The 12,042-nt window shown below is 60.7% G+C and overlaps 2 protein-coding genes across 2 annotated transcripts; one reads left to right on the plus strand and one right to left on the minus strand.

Annotated features, from left to right (window-relative positions):
• Positions 1-1,673: 1,673 nt before the first annotated feature.
• Positions 1,674-7,088, minus strand: LOC139596365 (fibulin-7-like). Its single transcript, XM_071440602.1, has 9 exons — positions 7,025-7,088; positions 5,369-5,570; positions 4,778-4,934; positions 4,444-4,614; positions 4,149-4,274; positions 3,872-3,994; positions 3,643-3,780; positions 3,415-3,553; positions 1,674-2,269 (listed from the first exon to the last, which is right to left on the minus strand). Exons 2-9 carry the CDS (start codon positions 5,435-5,437, stop codon positions 1,909-1,911), a joined length of 1,284 nt encoding a protein of 427 aa, XP_071296703.1. The 5' UTR covers positions 5,438-5,570; positions 7,025-7,088; the 3' UTR covers positions 1,674-1,908.
• LOC139596361 (C-type lectin domain family 18 member A-like) lies at positions 6,845-11,623 on the plus strand. The gene is made up of 12 exons (XM_071440599.1): positions 6,845-7,336; positions 8,024-8,115; positions 8,666-8,890; positions 8,956-9,053; positions 9,481-9,602; positions 9,692-9,799; positions 9,967-10,059; positions 10,184-10,290; positions 10,430-10,559; positions 10,637-10,733; positions 10,812-10,903; positions 11,056-11,623. The coding sequence occupies exons 1-12, from the start codon at positions 7,237-7,239 to the stop codon at positions 11,091-11,093; spliced, it is 1,302 nt and encodes a 433-aa protein (XP_071296700.1). The 5' UTR covers positions 6,845-7,236; the 3' UTR covers positions 11,094-11,623.
• The last annotated feature ends 419 nt before the right edge of the window (positions 11,624-12,042 follow it).

Below are 12,042 nucleotides of genomic sequence, written 5' to 3' on the forward strand. Positions count from 1 at the left end.
CGTCCACACACCCTATGAGCACTTCCAGGGATGATGATTTCACCACTGCCTGGGCAGCCTGTCTCAGCGCCTGGCCACCTTTTCCACAAAGAAATTTTCCCTAATATCCAAGTTAAACCTCTACTGGCACAACCTGAGGCCATTTCCTCTTGTCCTATCATTTGTTACCTGGGAGAAGAACCCGATCCCCCCTGGCTCACCCTGCGGTGAGGGAGTTGTTGAGTGATAAGGTCCCCTCTGAGCCTCCTTTTCCCCAGGTTGAGCCCTCCCAGCTCCCTCATTAATTCATCACCAGACTTCTGCTTCAGACCTTCCCCAGCTCCATTGCCCTTCCCTGGGCTCACCACAATACCTCCATGTCCTTCTTGTAGTGACCTTTGCAAACTTGTTTTATCATTAGCAGTCAGTGATGTGGCTGTTAGTGCCTAGTCCAGCTGTACCTGAAGATTTCAAGGGTAGAAGAAAACCTGCGCAAAAAAAAGGGGTTGTTTTGTCCATTTTGGCTGGGACACCTCATGTTCAGGGATAAATATTTACCCTGTAACTCTCTTCTTTTCATCCCAGCCCGCGGCCGCAGTGGGCACGGGCCAGATGCGGGTTTGGGTGACGCAGCTCTGCCGGCACAGCCCGCTCCTCCGCTGGCCCTGGCCTACCCCACCCCAGCCCGCTCCTCTGCTGGCCCTGGGGAGGCTTTTCAGCCCAGCCCAGCCCAGCCCCGCCCAGCCCAGCCCGGCCCGGCCCGGCCCGCTCCTCTGCTGGCCCTGGGGAGGTTTTTCCGCCGGCCCCAGTGGAGCACAGCCCGGCCCCGGTGGTGGTGCCGGCGGCAGGGACAAGGAGCTCTTTATGGGCCGCCGGTGTCGGTGCACAGCGGCTGCTTTGTGCGAGGGCTCCGGCCGGACCCGGGCTCAGAAGGGTTCTGTGTGTGGCCGGGGGTGGCGTGTCCTTGGCTCGCTGTCCCCAAAGGCCCTCGTCACCTTTTCAACCCCCGGCTGCGCTCCCTGAGCAGGGTCTGGCCATGCTGGCGGTGACAGGGAGTGCTGCACCCCACTTGTCACAGCGCACCCTCCTCCAGATGGGCGCAGGGGGACAGCTCCAGTGCTTGGCGAGCTGGGGAGCTGCAGGTTTGACCAGCCTGTGTCAGAGCTGCTGCAGAGGGAAGCCTCCTGCACAAAGGAAGCACAGCCCCGTCTCTATCCCCTGCTCACCAGGGCCAGGGAGCTCTGCTGTGCTTTCCAGGCACTGCTGAGGACAGTCTTGGCTGTGCAGGATGTTCACGGCAGTGTGTTGCAAGTTTGCCTGCCCATAGCAGTGGAGTTGGCACAAGATGATCCCTTCCAACCCAAAGCATTCTGTGATGATCTGCTCAGCCCATGTCCCATTTTTATGCTGGGGGACTCTTCAGCATGGCCCCAGGAACAGCAGTGCTGGGAGGGGCATGAACCCTGTATGCGCTTGGTAGATCTACTGGTAGCTCACCCCAAGCTCTGCAAGGCAACCCTGCAATTGGCACAGCCACCAGCTGTCCCCAGGAGCCTTGCCGCAGGAGCACAAAACATAGAGCAAGGAGGACACCCTTCCTATAGCCACTTTTCTTTTATTGGAGTTTACAAGATACAAGAAGCTGAATCTGCATGCCAAGTGCTGTTGGCTCACTCTGTCTTTCCCCTCTGTGTGCCACGTGGGCAGAGAGGAAGGGGGCTGGCAGAGGCAGGCACCTCCAGGCCAGCCCTTCCATTGCCCATGGGGTTTTTCCTATAGGGAAACAGTTTTTGCTGTGATGGCTATGAGAAAGCATTATGGCAGAGGGATATCTCCAGTGGGACAAAAACTGGAACCACTGAGCTGAACCTGCTCCATTCCTCCCCAGGAGAGGCCCTGGCATGGCCCCATACCTGCCTCCAAAAGGAATCAAAACACATAAGGGGACACAAAGGCCGTGACCTTGAAGATGTGCTTGCCCAGGAGGACTTTGTGGGAGAACTCGCTCATCTCCACCTCCACCTCCAGCGTGGCCGGCCCTGCCACAGGGCTGGTGAGCAGCAGCTCTCCCGTGTGCCGGTCCGAGCGCCGCACGGCGAAGACGCCCCGGCCGTGCCCGCCCATGATGGCGAAGCGCAGGCTGTCCCCCAGCGAGCGCGTGGTGGACATCCTGAACAGGACACGGGGCACCGTGCGGTTGGCCTGGAGCGGCAGGTAGTGGAAGGAGATGGAGCTGGCAGCCAGCTGGCAGGCTCGGCTGTCCATGGGGCAGGGGTTCCGCTCGCACTGGCTGCCAGGAGAGAAGGGTGCCACCGCTCAGTGCCGTGGTTGGGCTCTCGGCGTAGCCACGTTTCTCCTCACAGGGAAAAGCAAGGCAATTTTCCCAAGAAAATTCTGGGATTCACATTCTCTGAGCCTCAGAGAATTATCAAAACAATTCTTATCTAATTTGGCGCGCCTGTGTTTGTGCAAAAGTAGAATGCAGTATGGAGATTGTTTACCCAAAGTGATGGTGTTTTGTTTCCTTGGCCTATTAGGGCCAAGGTGTGTGTGTGTGTGAGGACTGTCAGCTGACAGCCACAAGATTCAGTGCAGTGGAGTACAGTGGAGTGCCTAGCAGATTCAGTTTAGATGTAAAGTAATATAATGTAATATAATATAGTATAATAAAGTAATTAATTAGCCTTCTGATAAGATGGATTCAGATGCATCATTCTCTCCTCTCGTTTTTGCTCATGGGGCAAAAATACCCACTATACTCAAGGTGCTGCCCTCATCCTTGCACACAAGCCCAGCCCATGCCACAGGCAGCACCTCCAGCCCCGCTGTCTGTCCTGTGAAAGAGCAACCCAAGACAGTCATATCCAGGTGTGCCCATCATCAGATCTCTCCCTCATCCCTGTTTCTGCCAGGCAAATGCTGTGGCTTGCAGGGACACAGCTGTAGGTGACACTCTGAGACTGGGACTGGGTGGGTGCCACAGTCCCAGCTGAAGGCCAGGGATGAAGCCAGATGTGCATCCTGAAGAGGAATCTGTCAGGATCAGGGATGCTCCTCTATTTGGTGGCACAAAGCAGTTGAAGCTCAAGAATGGGATGGGTGGGACTGCTGAAAGGCAGCTGATGGCACGACATATATGTGCAGCAGAGGAAAATCAGCATCATTCCCCCCAGGCTGGGACTCTGAGAGGGGCCAGGATCCTGAATAAAGCCACCGCATATTGGGGTGCTCCCACCTGCAACCCCAGCATCCCAAGACCATTGGGGAACATGCCAAGCACACCTGAGCACCCCATGTGGCAATGTGCTACCAGTGCTGCCTGCTACTCTCCCTGCTGCCCCTGGGTGACACAATACATCTCCCAGCTCACAACAGGACCCATCACCCTGGGACAGGGCGTGACACAACCCGAGCCATGCACAGCAGGGTACTCACAAGGCAGAGGTCTTGACATAGCTGGTGTTGTGGCGTGGTGGAGGGCACTTGGGGCGCACGCAGCGGTGGCCCCCAAAGGTGTTGATGCAGAGGTCGCCCTGGCTGCAGTTGTGCTGCTTCCCAGTGCACTCATTCACATCTGTGGTGGTGGCACGGAGTGAGTGGGGCTGTCCCCACTGCACCCCTCTCCCCGTGGCAGGCTCCCTGCCCAGCACCCTGGGTTCTTACCCTCACAGGCATTGCGGTCAGCGTGGAGCAGATACCCAGGGGGGCAGAGGCAGCGGTAGGAGCCAGGGAGGTTGAGGCAGTCATGGAGGCAAATCTGCGTCTGGGGACTGGACTGGTACAGCTGGCATTCATCCACATCTAGGGTGGACAAAGTGGGGAATGGCCAGAGGTCCCATTGCCACCTCGGTTTCCTGCCCTCCGTCATCTCATCATCTTCACCCCCCTTTACCTTGGCACACGCCACCAGGTTGCAGCTGGAAGCCGGTGTCACAGCTGCAGCGCCGGGAGCCCGAGCGGCCCTCGGCACAGCGGGGCTGGCGGCTGAAGGAGGTGTTGCTCAGTGTCACCCAGTCTGCAGGGGACAGCAGGTGTCATGCTGGGGCATGGGGAGATGGTGGGGCCAAGGTACTGGGGGGCTGCCAGGGAAGGGGGAGACAGACGCAGCATGGCCAGGTAGTGTCCCCATGAGAATCCCCATCCTCTGCAGCCCAAACCCAGGCACCTACAGGAGTAGATGGGGCTCTGGCAGCTGGGACCTGACCAGCCTGGGGGGCAGAGGCACGTGTAGCTCTGGTTGCCATCCACGCAGGTCCCGCTGTTGGCACATGGGTTGCTGGAGCAGTCATCAGTACCTAGGGAGAAGGAATTCATGAGCATCAGCTGGAGAGGTGCACCCTTGCCCAACCCCAGTGCCCATTGCTGCAGCCTCTGGGCAGAGCAATGGAACCCCACAGCTCAGGGTGGCAGAGGAGCCTGTAGGGAGGGCAGAGCTCATAGCACCCCAGCCCCGCTCCACTTCACTTCTGCAGAAGGGTTGGGCGCCGCTCCACGTGCGGTTGTGCCGGCAGGTACGTGTCTCTGAGCCCACCAGCTGGAAGCCGGCGTCGCAGATGAAGTGAACCTCGTGGCCCACCCGCAGGCTCCGGCCCAGCATCCGTCCATTCAGGGGCACTGCCAGCTGTGGGCAAATCTCTGTGGACAGACAGACATGGGTGGGGATGAGCACTGCCAGCCTGGAGCCAACCCCAGCCTGACAGGGAGCTGGGGGTCCCTTGCCTGGGCTGTTTGTGTGGGGCCAGGGATCAGAGCTGGCCCCGAGGGAATGTCACCTGTGGTGGTGACCAGCCAGGATTACCGTTGCGTTTGGTGGCCGCTCTCTGGAGGTGGCTCTGCAGGATGGAGAGCTGGTGCCGGAGCCCGCGGGTGCCCTGCAGGTGGGCAGCCTCCTGTGCCACCAGCAGCTTCTGCATCTGCCGCACCACGCTGAGCGCTTGCTGCTGGTTCAGGCACTCCTGGGGGATCATGGACACGCCTCAGTCATCTGCTGGGTTCCCCTGCCACCCTGCCATAGCCTGGGAGGACCCTTCCGAGAAGGCAGCATCTTTGGGGTTGGTTTGGATGTCCTGCCCTGGACTAAGCCCCTTCCCATCCTGGCTGGGGTCTGACCCTGGCTGTGTGTCTGCTCCAGCCTCAGCCCCCACCTCCCGGTCCTGCTCTGGCACTTGGATGCTGCGGAGAAGCTGCATGCCCCGAGTGCATTTAACATCATTTCACTGCTGCAGGGGAAAAGCCCCATGATCATCCCCCTGGCCCTGGCAGCTCCACAGGGGCTGTGGCTGTGCCGTACCCCCCACTCCGGGGTGCTGGGGTGTGAGAGGTGGGTGCTGAGCAGCACAGAGAGGGAGGTCTGCTGGGGGGCTGGAGGGGAGGGAATGCAGGTCCTTACCTGGGAGCTGCCGAGGGGCAGCTGCAGGATGCCCAGGGCCAGCCAGGCTGGCAGTGGGATGAGGAGCATCACGCTGGGGCTGACTACAGGGGCAGGACGCTGACGGTCTGTTTCTGCTCACAGCCGCACTCCTGCACTCGCAGGGATTTATCCGCAGCCTGTGCCCATGTGTTTGTTGGTTTTTCCCCTGCCTGAGGCCGAGCTGTAGGAAAGTTCCCCCTTGGCACTGGCTCTAGCCTCTCCCTTCCCTTCCCTTCCGTTCCTTTCCCTCTCTGCACATCAGAGGCTTTGGGGCCTTTCATGTCCCAGGGCCGGCAGATATCGGGGCCAGGCGGTGGCTGTCACGGCACTCACGGTGGTACCGGCGGTGCCGGGCTCACCACACGGCCAGTCCTGGCTCTGGGGCTCCCCAGCACGCAGAGATGCAGGATGAGGCTAATCCCGTGCACCAGCTAAGCCTGGGAAAGTCTCCTGGGAGAAAAGATGACTTTGGGGTCTGTGTGGGGGTTCTGCTCACTGGTGGGGCTGGGGCTACTGGGAAGGGGAGCCCAGGAATGCTGCAGACTCACAGCTTTGCTGGGGTGAGCTGAGCCCTGGCTGGAGTTCAGAGGGAACCCCAGGGGCCTGCTGCAGCCTGGAACTGGGGTGCAGTTGGTGTTACAGTCCACATTAACATAAGGGTCAGGGTTAGGATTAGAGTCAGCATTAGGGCTAGGGATGAGGTTAGGATTAGGGTTAGGATTAGAGTTGGGGTTAGCATTAGTGTTAGGTTTGGGGTTAGCATTAAGTTTAATGTTTTGATTAGCATTAAAGTAATTGTTAGGGCTGAAGTTTGTTTTTTTGTTATTGTTAGGATCAGTGCCAAGGGTTCAGATCCATTTTAGCAAGAGAGTTTGTATGAGAGTTGGGGTTGGCGTTAGTGCCAGGGTTCAGGCCAGGGTCAGTTTTAGACTCAGGCTGAGGGAACTGAAGCATTTACAGCTGGGTTTATGCTGACACCCAGCTCAGTCCTGACAGCTGGTGTGTAGGATGCTCCCAGTCCCTCCTGCCTTGCAAAATTTGCATTGCAGAATCCTGAGCAAGGATGTCTGAAGCCCTCACCTCTGCCCTGTGCCAGGGGAGCACCTGCCATGGATTCTGCAAAGCCCTGTGCTGGTGCAGAGCTCTCATGGTGCTGTTGAGCTCCCTGAGCAGCCTGGGCTGTGGGACCCCTGCTTGATCCAGGTGCCCATTGAGACACGGCCCCCTTGTGCCCAGCACCTCTCCCGCTGCCGGCCCCCGGCTCTCACATCCTCCCACCCTGTAACCACACTGCCCAGCTCTCCGGAGCGGGTATTTGGCTTCGTGCCTGCACGGTGTGTGTTACCTCCCCGGCATGTTTAATTCATGGGGCAGGAGGAAGGCTGGCAGCAGGGGCCCCCTTGCTGCCCCAGCCCCTTGGTTTCCAGTCTCCCAGTGTCCCAAAGTGGGTGCCGGTAGCGACCCCTGCTCCTGCTGCCTTCACAGCCCGACCCGGGCTGGGCAGAGGGGCTGGGGCAGAGCACGGAGGGCTGACCCCGCTGCGGGACATCCCGGCGGGGCTGCAGCCCGGGGCCCCGGGAGTTGTCTGCCACATTCGCTCCAGCGAGCAACTGTTTTGACAGAGCCATTACTCACCCGTCAAGCTTTTGTTCCCGCTGCCCAGCGGTGCCTGTCTGGAGCCCTGAATAGGATCAAATCCTGCAACCAGACACACACACACACACACACACGCACGGAGGAGCGCACGGCCGAGCTCGCCCCAGAGCCGGGGCTGCTGCGGGGCAGCTCGGCTCTCCCCAGCCCTCCCTCCGGAGATTGGGGTCTGCTCCCCACATCCCGGGACCTACATGAAGCTCCTGGTCCTGCTGGTTTGCAGCCTCCTGGTGTGGAGGGTGGGTGAGACGAGATCGGATGCTCCAGAAAAGTTGTCCCCGCTGGATCCGGGAGGTAACTGGTGGAGGGGCTGCCTCTCCGGCAGCAGGGCGGGGAGGCAGCGAGTTTGGGGGATGAGTGCACCCTGAGCATCGTCCCCTTGGGCCAGACCAGATGTGTGGGGGACTGGGTGGGTGATGGCACCCAGGGATGGCAGTGGGGGGCTTGGTGGGTGATGGGGGCTGAGGATGGAACGGGGCTGGGAGAAGGGGCATGGACTTGGTGATGGGATGGAGTTGGGGGGCTCTGGGGCTGGTGTTGCAATGGAACCAGGGGGCTCTGGGGCTGGGAATGGGCTGGAGCCTGCTATGGAATGGGGCTGGGGGTCCTGCAGCTGGTGATGGGGGTTACTGATGGGTCTTGCTTGCCCAGTGGGGTCTGGATCCTGGCAGGACAGAGGCAGGGGGGCAGAGGGGCACATTCCTGGCAGTCTCAGCCCACCCGTGCGAGACGGGGGCCCAGCGGGCTGCCCCCCCTCGTCCCCTTGCCCCTTTTGTGCTCCCAGCCCAAAAGCTCTTTCTTCTCTCCCCTCAAGTCTCCATGGAGACCCGGGTGCCTTCCCGGTATCCCCGGCTGCGGTCGGACCCTTCAGGGGGATTTCCCACGGCCCCCTGAAGGGTCCGGCCTCAGCCAGGGATACGGGGAGGGCACTTGTACCTCAGCCCCCTCGGTCCCTGCCCTATCCCCTGCTGTCCCCCCCAGCTCTCAGCACGAAGGAGACCTTCCTGGTGCTCTCACTGCACAACAAGTTGAGGAGCAAAGTGCAGCCCCCTGCTGCCAACATGCAGAAGCTGGTGAGCACCCTTGCAGATCCCGTGTCCCCCACTTTTGATGTCACATCCACCTTCCTGCTCATGCCCGGGGAGGACACACAGTAGTTTGCTAACACGCTAATGAAGCAGAAGCGCTGGCTTGTGTGGGGCCCCTGGGGAAGAGCATGTCACTGCCACATCCAGGGCACACTGAAAACAGGGCTGATCCCTTGAAGTGCCTTTTGGTGTCCCCCCATGTCCCTCTGATGCTTCCCAATCACCCAAGGACACAGCAGGGCTCTTTGGAGTCCTTTGTGGAGTCCCACATCATGGCCCTTGATATTCCCCGACCACCTCACAACTGAGCACACCAAAGGCAGGGCTGGTCCCTAGGGGTGTCTCCCATGTCCTATGGTGGCCCTCAATGTCCCTCCATCACCCCCAGCCACCCACACCAGGGGCAGGACAGGTCCCTTGCAGCATTGCCCATTGTCGAGCCTCTGATGTCCCCCGGTCACCTCCCGGACTGACCATCTTGGTGGTCCCACACCCCCTGGGGCTGTTCCTTGGGTGGCTCATGCTCATCCCGCAGGAGTGGAGCGAGGAGCTGGGCCGGCGGGCGGGGGCACGGGCAGCCAGCTGCCTGCAGGGCCCCGCTCCGCCGCCAGCCCCGCAGCTGGGCTGGAGCGAGCAGCTGCTGCCGGCGGGCGCGGGCAGCTTCGGGGCTGTGCTGGAGCTCTGGTTCGCCGAGGGACAGCGCTATGACTACAGGACGGGGCGCTGCGCCAGCAATGCCACCTGCCGCCACTACACCCAGGTGGGCATGAGGGGCACGGAGGGGCTGCTGGGGACCGGACCCCCGTGACAAACGCTCTCCCACAGCTGGTGTGGGCCACAGCGGGGCAGCTGGGCTGCGGCCGGCACCGCTGCCCCGGCCCCCACGGCCCCAGCGAGGCCTTCGTGTGCGCCTACTCGCCGGGGTAAGAGGCTGCGGTGGGGCCGGGGCGTGGTGGGTGGGGCCCGGGGCGTGGTGGGTGTGGTTGAGAAGGGCGGGGCTTAGTGGTGTGGGTGGGGTCTCAACAAGGGCGGGGCATGAGCTGACCTATGGGATGTGCGGCAGGGGAGGAGGAGCTTGTCCCGGTGGTGGGTGGGGCTGGGTGATGTGGGTGGGGCTTGGAAATGCAAATAGGGCCGTGTTTTATAAGAGGGAGGGTTTGGATGTTCTGGGCCGAGTTGTGTGCTGTGGACTGGACCGAGTGCTGGAAGTGGGTGGGGCTGGGGAAGGAGGGCAGGGCGGTGATTTAGAAATGGGTGTGGCTTAGCGAGGTGGGTGCAGGCTTGCCCCAGAAAGGGGTGTGGCCTGCCCGGGTGGGTGGGGCATCTTCATCCAGCTGTCTGTGGGGCCAGGGGCAACTGGGAAGTGGCCGGGATGCCCATCCTGCCCTACAAGCAGGGACCCTGGTGCTCCCTCTGCACCGCTGGCCTCTCTGGCTGCTTCAAGTCCTGGGACCACAGTGGCGGGCTCTGCGGTGAGTCCCCCCTGTCACCATGGCCTCTGCATGACCCTGGAGATGCTGCCCCCACCCCTGATGCCCCAGTGTCACTCTGGTGTTTCCAGAGGTGCCCAGGAACCCCTGTCGCATGAGCTGCAGGAACAGTGGGCGCCTCGACATGAGCAGCTGCCAGTGCACCTGTCCCCCCGGCTACACGGGCAGGTACTGCCAAGGTGAGAGGGCACCGTGCAGCCTTCAGAGCCTTCTGCGTGGCTGCTGCAGGGCATGTGAGCGCAGGGTTGGTGCAGGGCATGCACAGGCACAGCCAGTGCAGTGTGGGCAGCACAGGGGACATGGTCAGCTGAGGCCCCTGGCAGCTAATGCAGTGCTGTGCCCACAGTGAGGTGCAGCGGGCAGTGCCTCCACGGGAGGTTCAGGAAGGAGGAGTGCTCCTGCCTCTGCGACGTGGGATATGGAGGAGCTGAGTGTGGCAGTGAGTCTGTGCCCCCTGCACTGCTGTGATACACAGGCAGGGCACCCCAAAGCGGGGCAAAGGGTCCTCTGTGGGCCCCTCTCTGCTGGCCCAAGGACCCACCTGCTCCTGCCTGTGTCCCCAGCAAAGATCCATTTCCCCTTCCATGCCTGTGACGTGCGGATAGACAGCGACTGCTTCATGGTGTCCCCTGAAGCCGACACCTACTATGGAGCCAAAATTAAATGTCAGGTAAACTCCTGGGGTGCTCTGAGCATCTCTGTGCAGCTGAAAAGTGCCACCCACGCTTGCAGTGCCTCTGGGCATCTCTCCTCTGCTTGGAGCAGTGCTGGGCCACGCAGGTGGGGCAGACTCGCTCCCTTCCCCACAGGAGAAAGGAGCGATGCTGGCCCAGATAAGAAACCAGAAGGTTCAGGACATCCTGGCTTTCTACCTCAGTCGCTTGGAGATGGGCAACAGGGTGACAGACACTGACTTTGAGACTGGAAACTTCTGGATTGGTGAGAGACAGCAGTAGGCAGGGGGCAGAGTGCCTGGGGTGCTGGCAGACATGCTAACCCAGGTCCTACCCCCCCAGGTCTCACCTACAAGACATCCAAGGCTTCCTTCCGCTGGGATGTGGGTGAGCCATCCTCGTTCACCAGCTTCGCTTTCGGGCAGCCAGACAACCAGGGGTAAGTGGATCTAGAGGACACCAAACTCTGCATGGTGTCACTGCTGGCTGGCTTCACCACCATCCTGGTGGGACACAGGTTTGGGAACTGTGTGGAGATGCAAGCATCAGCCGCCTTCAACTGGAACGACCAGCGCTGCAAGACCCGAAACCGGTACATCTGCCAGTTCGGTGAGTGGGCAGCTGGGAGCCCTCCTGGGCCTGCTGGGCCCTGGAGCTGCCAATCCCCTGCTCTGCTGTGTCTGTCCCTTGTTGCCAGCCCTGCCCAGACCTCTGTGTCTCTCCTGGGGTGGGAGGCACTGACTCTACAGTTGCCATTGCAGCCCAGGAACACATCGCCCTGTGGCAGCGGGACCCCTGAGCTGGCAGCCCTGGGAACTGGCCAGCGCTGGCTGCTGTGCTGAACCTGGGGCTCAGGAGGAGCCTGGTGCTGTGCAAAGCCCGGACCATGGCTCAGGAGGATCTCTGCACAGCTCACTTGTGCAAGGAATGAGGGGCTGATGGGACCCATGGCACTGGGACCTGGCAAGAAGGGGTGTGCTGTACGTTAGCATCCCTGACACAGCATCTTCTTCTGCCCCTCACCTTCCTCTGCCACTATCACTCTGTGACACCCTGGGCAGGAGATATCCCATGCAGCAGCCAGGTACAAAAGCATCCTCCTCCAAAAGTGGCAGCTGGGCTGTGTCTGGACTGTGGCCTCAGTGTTACAAGGGGCCAAGGGGGCTCTTTGGGGGTGCAGACCTTGGCATAGCTCAGGGAGGACCAGGCTCAGCTCTGAGCCATTGTCCTAACCTGGGTGAGAATGCCCCAGCCTGGTGGGTTTTTCACCCTCACCTGCTCCTTCATCATCTGCGTGGTCATTAATAAAGACCCTCTCTCCTTTGGGAAGAGCAATTTGTCTCATTTTCCTCCCCTAAGCCAACCAGACTCTCCTTAGCCACAGTCCACATCCTGCCTGCACTGGATGGAACCTCCAGTTTCATCTCTGGAGTGGGTTCTGGGGTTGCTGGAGCCAAGGCCAGCCTTGGCTGAACACATCTTCAGCACGTGGGGTTACCTTGGAGAGATGGTGTTAGCCAAGAGCTGCTTCTTCCAGCCCCAGGATGGCCCCAAGTCACAGCACCCTATGTGCTGGGTGCAAGCCCACCACGGTGCAGCCTGGCAGACAACACCACCTGCTCCACTCCATCCCCAGGAATAATCAGATTCCAAGGAAGCACCCAGCTCCCCCTGAACTCCTCAAGGACAGTGAGAGCAGAGGGGGTGACCCTGATTGTAGAAGCACATCCTTCCACCCCTGCCCATGG

The sequence above is a fragment of the Agelaius tricolor genome, unplaced genomic scaffold, assembly GCF_023055355.1.
Source record: "Agelaius tricolor isolate 1412-34295 unplaced genomic scaffold, bAgeTri1.0.p SCAF_15, whole genome shotgun sequence".
NCBI classification, from domain to species: Eukaryota; Metazoa; Chordata; class Aves; order Passeriformes; family Icteridae; genus Agelaius; species Agelaius tricolor.